Source organism: Lepisma saccharinum, chromosome 27 (genome assembly GCF_977018435.1).
Source record: "Lepisma saccharinum chromosome 27, izLepSacc3.1, whole genome shotgun sequence".
Lineage (NCBI taxonomy): Eukaryota > Metazoa > Arthropoda > Insecta > Zygentoma > Lepismatidae > Lepisma > Lepisma saccharinum.
The window spans coordinates 29,325,189-29,348,548 of NC_139255.1; the positions used below are offsets into that span (position 1 = coordinate 29,325,189).

General features: G+C 37.7%; 1 protein-coding gene across 2 annotated transcripts in view; it reads right to left on the reverse strand.

Annotated features, from left to right (window-relative positions):
• The window catches only part of E(z) (histone-lysine N-methyltransferase E(z)), a 73,211-nt gene that overhangs the window by 4,699 nt on the left and 45,152 nt on the right, over positions 1-23,360 (reverse strand). For both annotated transcript variants that reach the window (XM_083113377.1, XM_083113376.1), the window contains 7 exons: positions 21,769-21,869; positions 18,241-18,427; positions 14,497-14,750; positions 12,140-12,401; positions 7,563-7,733; positions 5,951-6,133; positions 4,833-4,998 (listed from right to left, as the gene is read on the reverse strand). In XM_083113377.1, the coding sequence (XP_082969503.1) occupies positions 4,833-4,998; positions 5,951-6,133; positions 7,563-7,733; positions 12,140-12,401; positions 14,497-14,750; positions 18,241-18,427; positions 21,769-21,869 (1,324 nt within the window). The remainder of the gene's footprint in view (positions 1-4,832; positions 4,999-5,950; positions 6,134-7,562; positions 7,734-12,139; positions 12,402-14,496; positions 14,751-18,240; positions 18,428-21,768; positions 21,870-23,360) is intronic.

Sequence of the window (23,360 nt, forward strand, 5' to 3'; positions counted from 1 at the left end):
CATAAATATACCTGGTCTTCTCCAGATGGTAAAACTCATAATCAGATAGATCATATTCTCATTGATAAGAGAAGGCATACTAGTATAATTGACGTTCGTACACATAGAGGTGCTGACTGTGCCAGTGACCATTATTTAGTAATTGCTAAATTAAGAGAAAGACTCTCAGTGATAAATCATAAGCAACAAAATCTAAAAGTTCTAAAATTTGATACAGGAAAGTTTACTGATGAAAGAATTAAGAAAGATTACCAAATTAAACTGTCAAATAGATTTGATGTTTTGCAGGATTTAAATGATGATGAAAACATAAATGAAACAGACGTAAATAAGAATTGGGAGCACATACGTAATGCAATAGAATCAGCAGCTAAAGAAAGTATAGGATACCATAAACCGAGAAAAAGTAAGCCATGGTTTGATAATGAATGTCAAAATCTAATAGAAATAAGAAATCAGGCTAGACTTAGGTGCTTAAATAACTCAGATGATACAAATCTAAACAATTATAATAGAATAAAGCGAGAAGTTAACCGCATGTTTAGAAGTAAAAAAAGAGATTACTTGAAAAACAAAATTAACGAAATTGAAACAAACAGCAAAAATAAAAATATCAGAGATTTATATAAAGGTGTAAATGAGTTTAGAAAGGGGTGGCAACCTAAAGTAAACTTGATAAAAGATAAAGACGGTGATTTTCTAGCTGACCCACACGATATTCTAAATAGATGGAAGAACTACTTTAATGACCTTTTAAATGTCCATGTAGGAGATAAATCAGAAGTAAATGAAGTACACACAGCAGAACCTTTAGTTCCAGAACCTAACTTGACTGAAGTTAAAGATGCTATTAAAAGGTTAAAGAATAACAAAGCACCTGGCATTGATTTAATACCAGCTGAGTTAATTAAATATGGTGGAAATTCATTAATATGTCAAATTCATAAATTAATTTGTTTAATATGGAATAAAGAAGAAATCCCTCAACAGTGGAAAGAATCTGTAATTGTTCCTGTGTTTAAAAAAGGTGATAAAATGAACTGCAATAATTACCGTGGAATTTCTCTACTCTCAACAACATATAAAATATTATCTAACATTCTTTTAACAAGACTAACCCCATATGCTAATGAAATTATAGGTGATTATCAATGTGGATTTAAAAGTAACAGATCAACTACAGATCAAATTTTTCACATCGGACAGACACTTGAAAAAAAGTGGGAATATAATCAAAATGTCCATCAGCTATTCATTGATTTCAAAAAAGCATATGATTCGGTCAAAAGAGATAAATTATATAATATATTAGTGGAGTTTGGAATACCTAGGAAGCTTGTTAGTATGATAAAAATATGCACCAGTGAAACAGAAAGTAAAATTCATGTGGGTATTAATATGTCTGACAAATTTACAATTCATGATGGGTTAAAACAAGGAGATGCATTATCTCCATTGCTCTTTAATTTTGCCTTAGAATATGCTGTTAGGAAGGTAAAAGAAACTAAAGAAGGACTAAAATTAAATGGTGTGACTCAGTTGTTAGCATAGGCTATGCAGATGATGTAGACTTATTAGGGGATGATATAAATACAATTAAGAATAATGCTAAAATATTTTTCAAAACTGCTAAAGAGATAGGTTTGGAAGTTAACAAACAGAAAACTAAATATATGCTTACAGGCCGAAACCAAGTGTTAGGTAATAATCAAAATCTAATTATTGATAACAACTCGTTTGAACCAGTTTCCAAATTCAAATACTTAGGAGTAATATTAACAAATGAAAATTATATTAAAGAGGAAATAAAAAGTAGGCTTAATTCAGGAAATGCATGTTACTTCTCTCTTCATAAACTTTTGTCTTCTCATTTAATATCTAAGAAACTAAAAGTTAAAATATACAAAACAGTAATTTTGCCTGTAGTATTATATGGATGTGAAACTTGGTCCCTTACATTGAAACAGGAACATAAAATGAGAGTATTTGAAAATAAGATCCTTAGGAAAATCTTTGGACCTAAAAGGGATGAGGAGACAGGTGAGTGGAGAAGGTTACATAATTTAGAACTACATAATTTGTATTCATGTCCAGATATTATTAGAATAATTAAATCAAGAAGACTTAGGTGGGCAGTACATGTGGCACGAATGGGAGAGGAAAGACGAGTTTACAGGATTCTTGTTGGGAAACCTGATGGTAAGAGACCTGTAGGAAGGCCAAGAAGAAGATGGAGGGACAACGTTGAGATGGACCTAAGGGAAATCGGTAGGGATGGAAAAGAGTATATAGAACTTGCTCAAGATAGGGAAAGATGGAAGGCCTGTGTTGCTGCAGCCATGAACCTTTGGGTTTAAGAAGGCTAGGGAGTTAGTTAGTTAGTTAGTTAGTTAGTTATTTTGATTGGCATAATAATTTTTAGCTTCCTTTGTGAAATGCTTGAAACTTTGTCAATCAACTTTTCTATTCTTGATCACTGATTTTGCATCATAGAATGTGCACTATTCATACGAAAGTAACTTCATAAATGGGGCGTGGTGCTGATCACATCAGTTCCACCTTCCGTCGCGATCAAGAAAGTGTTGGGCCCTAACTCCAGACCCCCTATACGCCTTCATGGCATGGTGCAAAGCACAGGGTAGCACTTTACTTATACTTACTTTTAGTGAAAAATATTCTGCCTAGTCCTTTAATTAATATGTAGGTATAACATATGTACTTAGATATGTAAATATCTATGAGATTTATTTTTAAATTAGGGGCCGGTTTGCGCTCACGTTGGTAACACTGAGTGCTTGGCATTTTGTACATGTGTATTAGTTTCCGACATGCATTGCATGTAAACAGATGCCATTTGCATGTTGTGAAACGCTTGGTGTGGTTGTGGTGGACAATGGAAGTGGTGCAGGTGATTGAAAATCCCACCGAGTGTGAGATACGATCAGTGATCAGGTGTTTGACCACGAAAAATGTGAAAGCGGCAGACATTTATCGCCAGTTACATGAGGTGTATGTTGAGAATGTAATTGTTGAAGGCAAGGGGTGTAAGTGGGTATAAGGCCGGTCGCACAAATGTTCATGACGAACCACGATCAGGATGCCCCTCAATCATAACAGACTCATTGGTGCATGATGTTGAGAGCTCGATGCGAGCCAACTGCCGTTTGACAGCATCAACGCTGTACGATTTGTTTCCGCAAGCTTCACATTCTGTACTGTACACAATTTTAGTGGAGAATTTGAAGTTCAGAAAGCTGTGTCCTCGGTGGGTGTCCAAAATGCTCACAGAGGAACACAAGAGTAAGTGAATGGCAAGTACATTGCCACACAGTCGCTCATTGACTCATTTGGCTGGGAGAGGGTGGACCACCCTCCATACAGTCTGGATCTTGCCCCTAGCGATTATCACCTATTCCTCCACTTGAAGACTTTCCTTGCTGGGAAGTGATTCAACAGTGCCGATGAAGCCAAACAGACCGTGACGGATTGGCTGTCTGACCTGGCGGCAGATTTCTTTGATGAGGGTCTACAAAAGCTCATCTACCGCTATGACAAGTGTCTCAACAACTATGGGAACTACGTTGAGAAGTAGCTGAATGTACATATGAACAGCCACAGAGGTATTTAAATTTCTTTCTTTGCATGTTTTAGTTTTATTTCAAAACGGCCCCTAATTAAAAAATAAACCTCGTAAATACACAGTGTTATTTTCTCCGATAATATATGCATTCAAACCAATTGCTTATCGACATGTAATCTTTTATAAAATCAGTAGACAGACAGACACAAAAGTTTCCATGTGGTCCAGACATTTTCAAATACATTTCCAGACTATGCTCTTGAAGAGAATTCATGCAGAATTATCTCCAAGTCCTGATGTCAATAAATCAATCTTCAATAATTTCTGGAGACACCCTGTATACGTGTGCATACACTTCATTGTGTTCAGCCTTGCATCCAAGTGTCAACATTTCTCTACATCAATTACTCTGTTCCCAACTGGTTTATCAAAACATAGAACAAGCACTACAGTTAAGATGCAGCAATTAAAGTGCAGTTCATTGGTCTTAAGAGTTAAGCCAAGATTTCTAATCGTACGGGGCCCACTTTTCTCATAGTAAGGTACTGTTGCTGCATTTACCTACGAAGATACCTGTAGTCAAACAGCTGCTGCCTGCCTGTATGTGCAACAAGATGCAACCTTTGGAATCCCTCCTACTTGAAGTGGCCAGCAGGAAAACAGGATTTTGTCAACATACCCATTCTGCGCTATGAATGGGTGCCGGAAGTTAGCCTGGCTTAGGTAAAGTGTGACTATCAACACAAGTGTGCATGTACTGACTCGATGAGTTAAGTGACCAAATAGGGGTAGAGTGGACAAGGTTTGATTGAATTGTTGTTATAAGTCCACTTCATATACAGATAGGCTAATTGGGACGGGACTTACAGTTTAAAGTAGGATCCAAACCACTGTGTGCCTCCACCAGGTATTGAACCCGGGACCTCTTGATTGCAAGACAACAATGTTAACACGAACACCATCAGAGAGGCCTGAGCGGATAAGGTTAACAGGTTCCATGAAAATAGTCTGCTGAAACAACATTGAAATTTCGCACAGGGTAACACTGCCATCAAAATACATTAAGAGAGGAGTTAAAGAGTTGTAAACGTCATCACATACACAATAAAAGGAGTGATAACAAAGAAAACAATTGAATGCATACTAACGAAATATTGATCTGAAACCCTACTGCATGCAGATTTATCCTCTAAAGTAGTCTTGTCTTCTACTGTCGGACAGTATTATAGGCGCTGGTAGCCTTGTTGCTTACCTATAGTCGAAGAACAGTTCCTCTCCTGGCTGAATTGCTCTTTTGGCAAATATGCCGATACGATGATCTCCATTCACCATCATTACTTTGGCGTAGCAGTTCGGATTAATTGAATGATTTGCAAACCTAATTTTGTTGCCCTTTCTTGTTGCATCAACCACAAAATCTGAAGAAAAGAAAACATCAAGATGGTATTATTGGAAAAATTTCAGAGTTGGGATTAGTGTATTAGCATAAACCTAGAAAATCAATCATTCATATATCAAATATAATATCAAACTTATAAAAATATGATATTGCTTACACATGACTACATAACATCATTAGCACTACTAGTACAAATTAAATAAGGAAATATATATACAAAAAAAGAAGAATCAAAATAAGGTTTAACCATCCCAACATCACACTCAACATTTCACCTGCAGAAGATGGTTTGAAGAGAAACACACAAGTGCAAAATAATAATAATACAGTGGAACCCCGATTTTACATTTAAACTAGATGGTCTCAACATGGCAAAACGTTATAAAATTTTTCTGCTTTACATTTCCCTGCATTTTAAGTTTTTAGAGCTTAGTACCCTGAAAAACGTAAAATTGAGGTTCCACTGTAATAAGTAACACTGGAAATTAATAATATTTATTCTCAATTATTAGCAGCTTTAAAACATTTAATGAGTACGAACAATGAAATAATGATAGAAGCTGAATGAATCAAATTAAAAATACAAAAGTTAACAGTTTACAGTATCAATTACAGGCACTCAACTAAAAGCAATTTTTAGATACAATAGCTCTGCGACTTTCCTAATGCTTTATAGCTTATAGAAAAATATAAAGTTCACCCTCATTCACTGCATCCAGCTATGGAGGCACATAGGGTATGTGGAGGTGTTTCCACACATTCTTAGATCTTGCTTATAGTGGACATGCCATTTTCGGCAACATAATTCTTCACATTTTACCCCACACTGATGAGCCACTTGTGAAAGGAGATCAGTGAAGGAAACATCACACAACCTGAGAATCAAACCCACGTAGCAGTTAGACACTCCATTGACTAGATCACCATGGGTGCAATTATGATAGCTTTCTATAGAAAAAAAATGCCCTTACCATTATTGAGGTTGAAAAGAAAGCTGCACATGTACTTGTCATACACCTTTCCTCGTCGATCAGCTTCATCTTGGGAGATTATTTCACCACAGTATTCTGAGATGAACTCATTCTTCTGAGCACTGTCCTTGAGGAAGATACCCCAACCAGCAACATCAGATGGTGCCATCAGCAAGTGCTTATCTGTAAATACACAATGTAGATTGTAAATAGCTATTATCATTTACAATATTCAAATTACTTGACACATTCAGGATGTTAGTCATTGTCAACAATTATGCAAAACTGATTTAAGCTCATAGTCCAAACAAAGTTTGAATTCACTTCAAATATAGAAATACGTGGGTTGGAAATTTAATAGTGGCAACTATATATTCTCAAATAAACTTTTACAGCCCTTCGATGTAGTCACCAGCATTGTGTACAAGCCGTTGCCAGAAATGTGGAAGTCATCGTATTTCTGTAGCAGTACCTGTTCAGTTGATGGTTTACTGGAGCGGTCTATTGCCTGAAGAACCTCTGGAACAGTTCGGAAGCTTCATCTTAGGGATCAAATCAAAGTCACAGGGGTTGGTAGAGCATCTGCCAGACCTATCGAGCTAATAAATCAGCCACAGGTTGCGCTACATGTGCCTGAGCATTGTCCTGCAAAGTGATGGGAGGATTCAGCAGAAAGTGCCCCTTCGTTTGAAATGCAGGTCACAGGTTATGTTCCAAAAACGAACAGAATATTGCACATTGATGGTCTGTCCTGGAGGTACAGTGAGAATCACCAGAACTTTCACATTAGTGGCGTTCTGACTACACAACTTTTTAGACTGCCAACTCCAACGATACTCTATTCCTCTCGTCACTGCGTATGCACCTAGTGTTGGAAAGAAGAGTCCATTTACTGGGAGGTAGCTTAGGTATCAAACAAACATGTGGTATAAGTGAGAAGCCCCAGTTCCGTTTCATGGTGAATATACAGCAGTGTTGCCACTATTAAATTTCCAACCCACGTATATATACAGTTGGAGCACTTAATTTCAAATGTAACATCTAGCACACCTACCTGCATATAGTTTCAATGTAACATATATAATTTGTACTTAATCTGTAATTGACAGATTGTTGACCAATGTAGTAGTTAAGGAAAAGGTCTTTTAGGAATGGTGGCAACAAGTTACTAAAATCAATATGTGAACAAAATTATATTTTCTCGCAAGTAACATGGATTTGGCATTTGTTTATGTGATATAAAAATTGAATTTGTAGAATTTTCCTGCATCAAATAAAAATATCATAGATTCAGACTAGATTGATTGATTGATTTAGTTTATTTTACTTCGCGTTTTGTGCCTCTTGGCTAATTTGCAAAGATGGGGATGAGTGATGAAATTGATGAATGGACATTCACAAACAACCAAGCCCGACCGGGATTCGAACCTGGGACCCTTGGCGTCACAGCGCGATGTGCTAACCACTCGGCCACAGGGTCGGGCAGATTCAGACTAGAATTGGAAACAAAAAAGACAAGTAAATGTCCCACTTCTTCTGTCTGCATGGTTAGATGGTTGAGCAGTCAAGTGAATTAAAAGAAAAAGGAAAGAAAGGGAACAAAATTACTTACGTAAGCCCCTCTGGACACTGACATTCTTGCATGATATCTTCGTAACATCAAACTGGTCAGCTCCACACGTTTGGCACAGATCCGGATCACATTCTCTCACAGCCAAGTAGCAAGGGCACTGTTTTGTGTTGCACTGTGCCTTGCATCGGCATCCAGGGAAACGATTCTGGCCTAGAAGAGATGATGATAAAAAATTACAGGGTGATTCACAAAGATTTTACACTTTCACAATATCAAAGCACTTTAATCTATTGCAAACAGTAAGGTACTGTACATGAATAAAGAGCAAATCTATGAAATGAGAAAAATCAAAGAAGCAATCTTCACAGGCCTAGCCCAAAACTCCATAAGCCATCCTACTGAAGGAGGAAGCTAGAGTTTGGCCTACGATCTGAAGGGTACAGCATCAGTGATTTTTCAAAACCAAATTCCCCGACTTTCCCAAATTACTGTCAGGTCCACTCTGTAATGATGTAGCATACAGAGTGTTCCTAAAGTCTGACATCACAAGGAGTTTACAGAAGCTGTTTATTCATAACACAGACATCTAGTTGATGCTGCTATTCCATTAACAGTCAGTTCATGATGGTGGGATCAATTTGCTGACAAGTGTGTCTAATTTTGTATGGCAGATGCTGAACATCAGAAATCTTTTCAGTATAACCATGATTCTAGACTTTTGGGACACATTGTAGCAATAAAGAAACACTGTGTCTTCAAGTATGAAAGCAAACAGTTCAAGTTTATTCATCTTTGCAAATGATTACACTGAAATGAAGTTCTCCGTACACAGCATAAAACTGAAATTTACTACTGCATCCTTTCTTTTCCTGAAACATACATAAATGACAACAAATAGAAGAATCTTTGTACATGAAATACTGCCAAGAAGAAATCAATTCTGAGGGAATGTGAATTTTTTTTCAGTTTCTGATTCTGCCAAACAAAATTAAATAAGTAAATCCTAGAGTTTTTCCAGTATTCATTTACCGCGAATCTGTTTTAAGTTATTTTCTGTTAATTTCGGTAGCCAATGCCATCATCCTCGTTGGAATTCACTGTGTCGTTGCTTGGCACGTTTCTGCTGTTTCTTCCTAAATCACAACTAGGTGTGCTGTTGTCGCCTGTATGTCTGCATATGTGTTGTCTGCTGTTCACCGGTGTTAATTGCTGCAGTAAATAAAGCCAGACGTGGTGCGCCTGACCACTATCTATGTTGATACTACAACTATGAACTCAACATAGATAGTGGCATAGGCACAGACTCAATGGGGCTTGAGGGACTCGATCCTCCCCAATGTTAATAATGTTGGGGCAGAGCCCCTCAAATAATTTTGCTTAAGAGGATCCAATGTATTATTTTGCTTCTCTTGTAAAGTTTACTCTGTATTGTGCCACATGAACTTAACTTTAAATATACATTTGAAATGTTCTAGACCATCAACTTTGGGGGGCTGAGACCGCTAAACCATCAACTTTGGGGGGGGGCTATGACCGGAGGCAGCAAAACACATGACTCATTACTATATACTAAGTATATAATTATGAGTATTGTTAACATTTTTACTAAAAAGAGTTTCAAAATAACGAGGTGATATGACAATTATACCAGTATGTTGTTTAGTGAATTCTGAACAATTTGAGGTCGTAAATGCAACTTTCAGGCAATATTGATATGTACGATATTTAGTTACCCTCGAAATCTCTTCCTCTAGTCCAAAGAATAAGGGGAAAATAATTCTAAAGTCTTTGAGTTTATTTAACACTGGCTTGCAGTAAAGTACGCAAGGAAAGCTTATGAAAGGTCTGTATTGCGAAAGCAGGAACAGCTATGATCAAATGCATTATTGCTAAAGCACGGCGTGCTGTGTTTTTTTTTTATTATTGCAAAATTAAATTTAAGAAGTAAAATATTGTAGCAAGAACAAAAAAGTAAAACTGTTTTCCTGCAATTTGTGTTAGCATTTATGTAAATAATTAACTAAAACTGTTAAATATTGTAAATATTTGTTATTTTTATGGATACGTCAACACTAAGGTTATTTGCACCTGTCACATGTCCTTTCTCTACAAGTCTGTTGCGGACATTAACCCTCCGTAACCTGCACGGTGCGCCTTTTCTAAAATTTTGAATTATTCTCCTTATCAGTGCAAGAATGGTCTGGAAAGCAATAGGAAACTTATCTACACTATTCCCACGAAAACATAGAGGTGTTCGACCCTTTTTTCTGGCGTTTTTCAGCTGTTTGGATGCCTCAAAAGCAACACTCAGTACCGTGCGAGGGAACGTTTCCTATCTTAAATCATAGCACTCCAACCATGAATTTGGTGGATATAAGAAAAATGAAACAACGGTACGTTGTTCGGAATGCAAATTAATTGTATGCAGAAACCATTGCAGTACCCATACAAAATGTCGGAGTTGTAAAAATGTATTGAAAAGTGACAATATTGGTTCCGTTTTATTTGAGTTTGTATATCTCTTTTCATGTATATCTTGTAAAACAAGAAGAAACATATTGAGATTTGAAAATTCTAATATTTTGTAAGTATCTTCGAGTTGTATTTTACTCATTTGATTGTAACTCCATTAAGCCTTGTTTCCATGATTATGAAAAACTAAATATGCTGACCAAGGCAGTAATTTATTTTATTAAAAAACATAAACTAACGTAACGTTTCAACCTTCTAGCAAGGTCTTCTTCAGACTCTGTATCAAGTACAAAAGTAACCAGATACAACAAGAAGGGTAATATATATACACAAACATTACTCCCTCCAGACTATTTAGAAAGTTGTTTAGAACTTTCTAGCAGATGACTTTCACTTTCCAACTATACTTTCACCTAAAAGGCTAAACACAAATACTTCCATATAGAATGTGGTTGGACTTTTTAATCTCACGCTCTTTTCCCTTCATTTTTCTTCCTTCTCCTCTCCTCTTTTTCTCTTGTCCTTTCCACTCTTTCCAACATCTTCTTCCATTCTTTGTTTAACTTCAGTCCCCCATTCCAGTTCATTGTGTGTTTCTGCTGTTTCTTCCTAAATCGCTGCTAGGTGTGCTGTTGTCGCCTGTATGCCTGTGTATGTGTTGTCTGCTGTTCACCGGTGTTAAGACGTGGTGTGCCTGACCACTGTCCAGAGGCGAAGAAGACACAATGAACTGGAATGGGGGACTGAAGTTAAACAAAGAATGGAAGAAGATGTTGGAAAGAGTGGAAAGGACAAGAGAAAAAGAGGAGAGGAGAAGGAAGAAAAATGAAGGGAAAAGAGCGTGAGATTAAAAAGTCCAACCACATTCTATATGGAAGTATTTGTGTTTAGCCTTTTAGGTGAAAGTATAGTTGGAAAGTGAAAGTCATCTGCTAGAAAGTTCTAAACAACTTTCTAAATAGTCTGGAGGGAGTAATGTTTGTGTATATATATTACCCTTCTTGTTGTATCTGGTTACTTTTGTACTTGATACAGAGTCTGAAGAAGACCTTGCTAGAAGGTTGAAACGTTACGTTAGTTTATGTTTTTTAATAAAATAAATTACTGCCTTGGTCAGCATATTTAGTTTTTCATTTGATTGCTTTTTCAGTGAGTCAGCAGGATTTTGACTGAAAATTTTGGAACAAATTGTTCCTTTCTAAGCCCATATAAGTTGTATGATTTCAATTAGTTTTGAAAAATATGTTGGAACGTTTTTGAAAACTACATTGATAATTTTGTGAATGAGAGTTCATTTTTTAGTTCCTTTATTATATGACAAAATTTTAATTACGCATACATATTTTGGGAATAATATTTTGGTGCATTTGCTTCAGGAGTCTAAGCATGTACTTCTGTGTCATTTCCTCTAATGTTTTTAGTTTATATAGTTTTAGTTGTAGCTAATAAAAATGTCTGCACGCGGGACATATATGCTACTACGAGGGCACGGATGACGGAGGGTTAAAACACACCCATGCCCTCGCTGGGACTCGAACCAGAGACCTCCGGATCAAAGCAAGTTGAGTCGACCACCCAACATGCTCGGCTAGCGAGGCTGGCATAAAACTGTTAGGTTGGTCTCTTAATGTAAATACATAGCTTACATTTCAATAAAAATGTTAATTTTTATCTAAAAAAACAAATGAGCAGACACAAAAGACATAAAAAGACATGAAACATTTTCTAAACGTTTTTCATGTTACATTTCATTTGCATGAGAAATATAATAGCTGCTTAAAAACTGCTATACGAAGACGTAATTTTTATTTTTAAAAAAGGGAGGGAGTGAGTCATTCATTCATTTATTTCAGTGATCAGAGCCTCCCACCCAAAATTTTGACAAGTCAGCGCCTCTGGACAGTGGTCAGGCACACCACGTCTTAACACCGGTGAACAGCAGACAACACATACACAGGCATACAGGCGACAACAGCACACCTAGCAGCGATTTAGGAAGAAACAGCAGAAACACACCAAGCAATGACACAGCAAATTCCAACGAGGATGGTGGCAGTGGCTACCAAAATTAATAGAAAATAACTTAAAACAGCTTCTCGGAAAACGTGATTACCTGAATAAACTATAGTTAAGAAAACACTTACAGTCTGAGCTACATTGGCAAAACTTCTCGCAGAAATTCTGTGCGCTGATACATGGGCACATCTGATCACATGGCTGGTTCTGATGATCACACGGTGTGAAATTATATACATGATTTGATGATGTGTCTTTCTTAAGTTGAATTTTACGGCAGTGCATTGACCAGAGCCTGTGCTTCTTCTTCTTCTTTCTAGGTGGAGTGTAGTCCTTCATGGACTCCTCAGTAGGAATGTCTGCTGCTTCCTTTTGAGCAAATTGATAGATCTAAAATGACAAAAATTAGGTCACGTATTAAAAAGCTGCCATATTATATAAACTGGGAATGGACCTCAATAATTTATTCTTCTCCTTTATGTTTAAACAACGACATTTTGACTTAGAAAAGGACCTGTGTATTTTCATATTTACTTCACAAAACCTGGGTACAAGGATTATACACTAATAGTCATAAAAAATAGTAACAAAATGTCAAAAGTAGGGCTAAGTCGATACCAATGCCGATCTATCGGTATTAGCTGATACCAGTGTATCGGTATGGGTTGGAATTAATTTGCAGATACTTTTCCAGCATTTTTATCTTCCACGGAGTCCTCAGAAATACCATGCGACAATTTCGCGGAGTGTAATTATCCTGGTAATCATGTAAAATTCCAGTTTTCTTTTAATTTTGCACCAATTTTGTGAAAAAAAATAAAAACGAATTTTGTAATAAAATATCATGTAATTTAATATTATTATGTAATTCTCAAATATTTTAAAGCACAAAATCTTGGGAAATTGATGCATATAATTATAATTAGAATGAAATACATACACATGAAGATTAAAATATATTTCGAACAACTTAATTTTTAGTAGGGATGGGACCGATTAATCGTTACTCTATCGGTATCGGCCGATATAGCGATATCGGTAAAATTACAGATTATTTTACCAATAGGATATATCGATAAATATCTGATAATTTAGTGCAAAATTCTGCCATTTTGTTGTAATTTTTATGGATAACCTTCATACCCTACTTTCTAAAAAAGTAAATGTCTAAATATGCAATTTCTTTTGCAGTGCAGTCACCTCGAAACACACATTTATCAAGGTCAATGAACCTTTCAGTTTCTTCAAGGACCATTTCTAATTTTATATCGGATCGGTAGAATATCGGTTATCGGTATTGGCCAAAATTTAATATCGGCCTATCCCTAATTTTTAGTTTTCAAGCATTGGTATTGGTGGAAATCGGTGAGAAAATCGGTATCAGTATTGGTTGAAAGTGGTATCAGCTCAGCCCTAGTCAAATGTGTGCTACACTGCATGGCATATATTGGCCAATGACAATTAATAAGAGGCACATATTTTTGGTAAATTAAAAAGCAAAATTTCGGTACAAAACCAGAGTCAATTTCGGGTTCTAAAGCGGTAAATAAAATGAAATTTCACTGTTATAGCAGTGAAAAAGCACCACATAAAATGACATTACGGTTTTAAAAAATGTGAATATATTCCCAAATTTGATTTAAAAACTGCACCATTACACAAAATAAACATATCCCTTCTAATAGCACATTAAATCATTAAGTTTATTCCTGTATAAAGGAGTCCATTTTAGCTTCTCAAATATTTACAGCAGAATTAATCAATTTTCCGTGAATTGCATAACTCACAGGATACTTCAGACTTCAGAAAGTGTCGCGTCTGTATATAAACGGTAAATTTCGTGTTTAAGAGTCTATTTCGCATTTTGCAGTTCATTTCGCATCATTTCGTGACAAAACAGGGTAGAAAAATGCACCTCACACCTTTCAGAAACATGAAAAATTAACATTAGAATGTGTTATTTCATATTCGTGTTTTAGTCAAAAATGAAATATGCATGCCCCTACCAATTAATCTGTTCCATTTCATTCCCGTTGCTTTCATACTAAAGCGATAAGTTGCATGCGGGGGGTCTCAAGTGAAATGACAAGCAACATGACCACAAACTGGAATAGGTACTATCTCCTCCAGTTTGTAGAAAAGCATTTGCATGGGTGACCAACAGACAAGATCACACAATGCACATTGTTGAGAAAACAGCCCAGTCCAGGTGACATAAAGGTAAAAAAGTAAAGTGCTCCCCTGTGCTTAGCACCACGCCATCAAGGCGTATAAGGGGTGTGGGTGACAAACAACAGCTGTTGTGTTGCTCTGGCACAAAAGGTTCATTTATTTCAGAATGTTAATTTCCAAGTGACATCGTGTGTCCCTTCAATCTGAAAGCACCCTGGAAGGATGACTGGCCAGATGTCACCTGCCTACTTAATGCTACTAGAACTCAACAAGGCTTTCCGTGTGATTCTTCACATCATGAAATAAAACTTACCTGAAGGCAGGTTTTCGTCAGCATTATTTGAGAGATACCACAATAGTTGGTGAGGAACACTTTGTGCAGGGCACGGAACAGAGATTGGTCTGCGCCGGTCCACTCCTCATTGTCGTCCACGCTGATTGACCCCAGGAGGGAAAAGGCTGTGGCTGTAGACAGAGGATCAGGGTTTTTGTACTCTTTACAATCAGGAACCCCATTCTTCTCCACTTCTGCACTTTTGGAATCTTTACTGGTGCTTCTCTTAAATTCTGAAAATAAGTTATATATTTATTATGATTATGATGTCCATGAGAAAAATAAGTATTTTTTTCTTTTACAGTGGTTTATTGCAGAACTTCAAAGTTCAATATTTCATTTACCTGTAAGGTCCCATATTTTTGGTGAATAAAAGATCAAGACTTCAATACAAAAACTAGGCACATTTAGGGATCAAAAGCGGTATATAAAATGGTATTTCAGTGTTAAAATGATGAATAAAACCCTACATTTGATTTAAAAACTACACTTATTACACAAAATAAACATTTTTTTTTCTAATAGCATATTTATGTAGTGATCAGAGTATTATGTTTATTCCTGTGTAAAGGAGTCCATTTTTGCTTCTCAAATAATTACAGCAGAATTAATTTGCACTTTAGAAAGTGTCGTGTTGATAAATTAACTCTAATTTTCATGTTTAAGAGTTTATTTCACATTTTGCAGTTCATTGCACATCATTTTGTGACAAAATGTGTTAAGGAAATGCACCTCACACCTTCCAAAAACATGAAGAAAAAAAAATAGCATTACAGTGTGTTATTTCACATTTCGTGTTTCCGTCGAAACAAAATATGCATGCCTTATCTAACTTAAACTTACAATTGGTATGTTTGAATTATCTGTACTCATTATTTAGTACGTTTTATTATTTTAGAGGAATTGTAGAGGAAACATCTTAGCAAAACTTCCGTATTTATAAGGGCCAGTCAGTGGAAAACAAGTCAGCCACCTTGCATATCTCAACGTGTAGATGCTGTGGCTCCACGAAACTCCTGTCATTGGAAGGGGTTGCCGTTGTCGCTCGGTAGATGGCAGTCGCATTGCAGGCTTGTGAAGCAGTGCGAGTGTGAGCCGTGTGAAGTGGAGACGTGCAGGGACTTGCCGTCCAGAATATCACGGCGGCCAGTAAGGAAGAGCAGCCAGCAGTCGTGCGTTTCCTGGTGGCAGCAGTGTATGGGGAACATTGTTTATCTCTGTCACAGGTGAAGAAGTAGAGTCGGATGTTTCACGAAGGAAGAACGCCACTGCAGGATGGTCCACAATCTGGACCATCTGTCACTGTTGCAAATGATGACCTCATCCAACATGTGAATGACTTCATTCAACAGCATCGACAGTGTACAGTGGAGCACTTTGCACAGACCACAGGGGCAAGTCGCAGGACGGTGTTTAACAACTGAAACACCACCTCCAGTACCAGAAGATTTGTGCACAGTGGGTTCCACACAATCTAATGGTGGAACAAAAGGTGTTTTGCGGGTAATGGCACTAGAGAAGCTCCTCAGATACAACCAGGAAGGCAGTGATTCCCTCTATCAAATTGTCACAGGGGATGAATTTGTGTGCCATCTATATGAACTTGAAACCAAGCTGCAAAGTCAGCAGTAGAAGCACCCTCACTCGCCATTACCGAAGAAATCTAAAGCTATGCAGAGTTCTTGTGGTCACGTGCTCCTCACATTGCTCTTCAACCTCCAAGAGATCAGGTTTGCTGTCATCCGGGGTGGTCCACATACCGCCAATGTTGTCCGGGACCTGTTACACGGTTTTGGTGGAAAACACTCCAGCAGCCACCTTATAGCCCAGACATGTACCTGTGCCATTATGGCATCTTTGGTGAGCTGAAATGGATACTGCATGGTCGCCAGTTCAACTCAGATGCTGAGGTGAAGGATGCAGTGAGTGATTGGTTGTTGCAGCAACCTCCCACCTTCTACAGGGCTGCCAGGATGGTGGGACAAATGGCTCAATGCATACGGGAATTACTTTTAAGGTGAGCACATAGTTTTATAGTTATACAATGTGGCCTGTTTTCCACTGGTTAAAAAAAAATGCTCTAGATTAAAACTACACTCACAGACATGAAATTCTTATCACGACAAAAGGACATAAAAGTAGTGGAGGACTTAATCCTCCATACCAATGAAAAAACTATGTACTTAACACACACAGCACAACCCTACAGAAGGTAATTTTAGCTGTAGATCCTGGTGCTAGTATGAATGCAGTTTCCACAGTGTACTGCATGGAAGAAATAGTGTAGTGTATATTTTTGGCCTTGCTATCAATTTGAGGGTTGAGTGCAAAACATGTAATGCAGCATACCTCAGTGAAGAATATGAAATAAATAAATAAAAGAACAATCTTGGATTTCATTTATTTTAATTCGCTTTTCTGCCACTTTTGGCTAATCGCAAAGATGAGTGATGATATCATGAAGAGACACTCACAAAGAACGCCCATGCACCAGGCCGGCATTCGAACCTGGGACCCTTGGTATCATAGCAGGATGTGCTAACCACTCTGGCACAGAGGCTGGCAACAAGAGCAATCAATCATCATCACATAGAATATTATTTTGTTTGAACCCCTCCCCCCCTAATCTGCAATGATTTACAATACGTCGGCCATTGTACAGCATTGATTTTAATGCATTCATTAAGAAGGCTAGTACATTTTTGCCAAATGTCTAGCTTGTCCTATTTTTTTTTATTAAAAATTCTGATATTACTGACATTGAGTGCCTTAAAAGGAGGTCATTCTTTACACCACAGATACAATAATTACACAGAACAATAAAATCATTAAACCTTGTTTCCATGATAAACAAAAACTCAATATGCTGACAAAGGCAGAATTTATTTTAATTTAAAACATGAACTAAACGTTACGTTTCAATCTTCTAGCAAAATCTTCATCCGACTCTGTACCAAATACAAATTAAATAAGGTACAAAACAGGTGCACACGGCCACTGGCAAATTTACCCTCCATCCCAAGGGAACCTGCCACGCCTCAAACCTAATCTACATCCTCACCTGCAACATCTGTGATGATTTTTACCTGGCGAAACATCTACTGCCCTCAACCTCAGCATCAATAACCACCGCTCCTCCACCCACAACCTGGACTTCACTATCGCCGTCCACACCAAACACCACAACATCCCTGTCAATGACTGCTTCTGGGTAGCAATCATCCATCTCCTACCCCAACCAGCCAACACCTCTGTTCGCAAAAGATGGGATAGGGCCTATATATCGGCCATGAGTGCAACCACTCCACCTGGCCTGAACAAGGCCAACCAGTAATGTCCCTACCTTAACCCACCTCATCCCTCCGTCCCTCCCGCCCACGCACAGTTTCCGACGAGCCTGGTGATGAAACAGTGTTTTCTTTTGTTCTACGCACCGCTTCTTCTTCGATGGGGACCTGGCAACTCTTCAGGGCCCCAACTTCCGGTTCCGTCTCTTTCTCCTCACACCGATGATGCTACAAAGTTAGCGAAAATTTTGAATTTTTCTACTGTCCGGTGAGCGTTTCCTTTTACCTTCTTTGACGTAACGTTTAGTTCATGTTTTAAAATAAAATAAATTCTGCCTTGGTCAGTATATTGAGTTTTTGGAGAACAATAAATACCACTCAAATATCACCTTGAAAAAACAAATAATTTTCCAAGATATACATGACACCTACATACCTTTATCATACTTCTTCCCATTCAACTTCACACTGTCGTTACTGTCTTCTGAACTTGCCTCATTACCAGAATCAACAGATGCGTGCTTCCGGACCTTCCTTGGACGTTGTTCTTGCGCTTGCTCCTGCTCCTCCTTTTCCTTGGATTTCTCAGCCACGATGGCGGCCAGTTTCTCCTTCATCCCTTCCTACCAAAGGAAGAAAAAAAACTATTAAATTAATTTGCTACTTGTGGTATGCAAGTTAACCTTTCCAGCAAAGATTGATTCATTTGGTTTATTTTACTTTCATTTTCTGAAAAAAGTCTCGTAACGTTTAGTTTATGTTTTATAATAAAATAAATTACTGCCTTGGTCAGCATATTTGAGTTTTTCATATGATGGAAACAAGGCTTAATGGTGTTATAATTTGATTTTCTGCTTTTTGATTAATGAAGACGTGAATGAGTGATGATATGACGAAACTGATGAAGGGACACTTGCAAAGAACAACCATGCCCAAGACAGGATTTGAACCCGGAAACTCTGGCATTGTAGCACAGTGTCCTATCCACTCTGCCACGGATTTTACACTAATTATACACAAATCAGTAAAATTATGACTAACTTTACAAATACACCAATGTGTACACATTAGCTGATGTCAATAAAATGCCAAATAATCTGTCCCATTACTAATATTATTAATGTTCTATTCGATTGCAATTATACTAAATGAATCTACAAAGGGTTAGCTTTAAAATAATTTAATAATTACAGAGGCTGATCAGTCTCCATCCGAACAACATGCAGACAGCGCCACCTGGCAAACTGGTTTGCACAGGGCACCCACACTGCACGCAGACAATAAGCAGTGTGTAAGCTGTTGTCTAGCAGAGTGAAGGTGTTGTAGTGGGCAGAATGCTGATGAAAACAAATTGCTATTGGGAAAGGTAGTACATTATGGTGCTTTTCAATGCCAAATTTAGCATTTCCCGCACAGTAGAACAGTGTTATAACAATGGACTGGTGATAGGACGGGCCACTGTTAGTGACATAATTAAACGAAATGCACAGCAGCTGCCTCCACAGCCCACATCACCAACGAAATTGCATCCAAAGAGGGTGCTTGCGAAACTAACAAGACAGGTTTTAAGAAGATCCGGGATATGAAGGCCTGTGAGAATCCATCACCACAGCGTGTTATGGCCAAATGGGTCAAAGTAGGCCAAGCAACTGTTAATTGTGCACTCCATCAGCAATTGAGGCTGAAAACTGTTCGTAAGGCCAGCATACATGCTTTAAGACCACAGCATATCGCGGAGCGCAAGAGCTGGTGACCGCTGGAAATGTGTTGTGACAATGGAAGAAGCATGGATTTATCTAAGTGACTGTGGCAAAGTTCAGGCCCTAACCTGCAGCGGTGTTGATGCAAAAGACCAGTGTCACTTTGTGCGTCAATGCAAAGAAAGTTTCTCCAAAGGTTTCATGATTGTGACTGGATTTTGCTACAGAGGGAAGCTGACGATTCGTCGGGTCGAAAAGTCACATGGCCAAAACATTGCTGGCCTTCTACACGCATAGCAGCTGAAATTGGTATCCATGCTATTCCGTTCGAGGACATACCAGTGAAGAGTCCAGATGCTAGTCTGATGGATTTTTGTGCTTTTGGACTTCTTAAATGGTACCTTTCAGCACCTTTCAGTGTCGCACCGTGCATGGAAAGCCTGCAAGCAGGAGTGGAATAATTTACCCCTGGTAAAGCTGCAACGAAGTCTGCTGCAGTGGAAACTGTGATGTCGTGGAATAGTACACACAGGTGGCTATCACATCGAGCATGATCAATAGTGGCAGGCTGGAATCTCTTAGGTAAGCAACACTTTAATTTTGTTCAGATGGAGACACATCAGCCTCTGTACATATGAGATAACTGGAATATTAAAATAGTTGGCAATTTATTATGAACTTCATTTTCACTACACATAGTTACAGCATTGCACACAAACCTGTGCATAATAACGTTTAGCCTTCAAAATCTTCATTTGTTAGTTACACTGACACAATTTGTCATGACTTCATGTGATACATAGTGAATGAAAATTGTGGAAATCTTGCTAATTACAGGATTTATTTTCACAAAAAATAATGTGCTCGGGCATTTGAATTTGGCGGCTTTTTGTGCATTTCAGACCCAGTCAATGTTCCCGTAGCGGGGAATTATTTTCTTTAAATGGATATACAGTAGTACATACATATATACATTTCGTTTTGTCCAGTTTTATACAGTTTCCTTGAATGTTTGTGTTCATTCACCTTTCTCTCATTTACAAGACATGTAATGTTATAATGTTATGTTGTCCAGAGCCATGTGCCCTCTGGGACAGGGGCGAACTGGGGGCTCGCTGAACTAGGGTCTAAGATTCAACATACGATTTACTTTAAATTATGTGTGCAGTAGTTTCAATTCAAATTTAGGTTTAAGTTGCACACACACACTCTCTCTCTCTATCTCAAAAACAACTGCACATCGGATTCCGCATAGTGTACACAACAATATCTGAGAACAATTCACGTTACCCAATCTGAAGTTGGAATAAACTTTAATGCCCGAACCTAGCTAGGGCAACCCGCTTGTAACTCAATTTATAAAATCGAAACACCCACTTAAGGGGTTAAGATAAAAACATGGAATATGAGAAAACATGTTATAATGTTCATTTTTTTTTTTCATGTTTTTGAAAGATGTGAGGTGCATTTTCCAACCATGCTTTGTCACGAAATGATGTAAAATGCTTCAATACAAAATTTGGAGTTCATTTACTGATGCAACCTTTTCTGAAGTCTGAATTATCCTGTGAGTTATGCAAATTATTGATTGATTGATTTAGTTTATTTTACTTCGCGTTTTGTGCCTCTTGGCTAATTTGCGAAGATGGGGATGAGTGATGAAATGATGAAATTGATGAATGGACATTCACAAACAACCATACCCGACCGGGATTCGAACCCGGGACCCTTGGCGTCGCAGCGCGATGTGCTAACCACTCGGCCACAGGGTCGGGCATTATGCAAATTATGGAAAAGATTCATTTTGCTGTAAATATTTGAGAAGCAAAAATGTGCTTCTTTAAACAGGAATATACTTAATACTCTGATAACTACACAAATGTGCTATTACAAGGAAAATGTTTATTTTGTGTAATAAGTGTAGTTTTAAATTCACATTTAGGGTTATATTCTCCATTTTAACAGTGAAATGTCACTTTATATACACCACTCTATTGTGAAATTTGCCTACCTTTTGTACTGATATCTTGATTTTTTATTCACCATACATTTGAAACCCTACCCACAGCATATCTGAATATACCACAAGATACAGGTACTCTAGCATTGCTGATTAAATTCAAACCGATACTTTTGGTAGTGGACCATTTGTTTTTCATTCATTTCTATGCAGTAACAGCTCAGGCCTACAAATTATGTAAAAACTTGAAACTTATTTTGTAAAAGAGAATTACTGAAATTGAAAAAAATAAAAAGTGTACTACCAAATGCATATAGCAATCAGAGCCACAGGGCTCACTGAATGATTTCAGATCAGGTCCTTTTCTTTTCTGTAAATTGGGTCCAGGGTGGTACACTTGCAAACCTAGAAAAAAAAAAAGAACAACTAGTACAAGAACATAGGGAGAAAACATCACATAGTAAGGTACAGTCACGGACACTTCTGGGTTGTAATGAATACATTGACTTTCAATAAAATTGTTACAACCCAGCAGTGTCCCATGCTGTACAACCATTGAAACGATTGGTACTGTGACATCAACCCACAAAATAAACTTAGTTTTTGCTACATCATTGTTTAATTGTTTTACATTGTAATTAACATTACTGGTACAGTGTCATGGTTGATTGATTGATTGATTTAGTTTATTTTACTTCGCGTTTTGTGCCTCTTGGCTAATTTGCGAAGATGGGGATGAGTGATGAAATGATGAAATTGATGAATGGACATTCACAAACAACCAAGCCCGACCGGGATTCAAACTCGGGACCCTTGGCATCGCAGCGCGATGTGCTAACCACTCGGCCACAGGGTCGGGCTACAGTGTCATGGGTTCTATGAAAAATATTGGTTAAATTTACCAGTAAATTCATTTTGAAAAATTTAACGAAAAAATAATGCAGATTTTAGCATATGAAACAAAAATATCAAGGATGCTACAGGTATAACATAAGAGAGATTTTGCACTGAACTTGCAAGTATAGTGGAACCACATGGAAAAGATCTTGCACAGAATAGCATTGTGATCGTGGGTGTTGGGGAGGGCAGAGCAGCGTGATCCGAGCCAGTGTTGCCAGGCCTATTAATTTATCAGATTTCCTTATAAACTGTTGCTATGCAACCACCAACAGCCTGCTCAAAAATGTGTTTCCTGTTCATCTTACTAAGGCATGGAGGGGAGAGGTAGAACGGAACTCCAATTAGCCATGAAAAGTGCGGTTAGAACTGTGGAATTATGCCAGATGCTACTCAATTGTGCTAGGACATCATTAATATTTATTATTATATTTTATTACTATTTTATATGGTTGTATTTAATCCCACTGCAAAATTTATTTGTTTTGTTGTTTTTTTGCCTCTACAGGTAAGTGCAACAATAAGGATAAATGAGGAAATGATGAAAAGGATCAGATGACACAAACAGAAAGACACTTACTAGGTAGAACCTCTCACTTCATAGCGTGGGCAATATATTATTACATGTATATTTTTTCAAGCAGAATGGGAGGAGACATGCAATATAATTCACCAATATGTTTTTTTTTAGGGATCAACACTATTACGGGGTAATGTGTCGTTTATCCCATCCCCCCTGGAAAAAATACCTAGCTTGCCTTTCCCTGGAGAAAATCTGCAGACGACCAAAATTAAGGCTTGATTGCCCTCCAGAGTGCATGCCTACCCGGCACCCTTCAATAGAGCACGTCGTTTACCCACTACTATTAGATCATCAGATTTCTTAGCAGATCTTCTGTTTCCCAAGGAGCAATCTCTCGATTTTTTCAAGTCTGACCTGGCAACACTGCATCAAGCCCCTATAACAGAAGGGAAGATGCGCAAACGCTTTTGACCAAA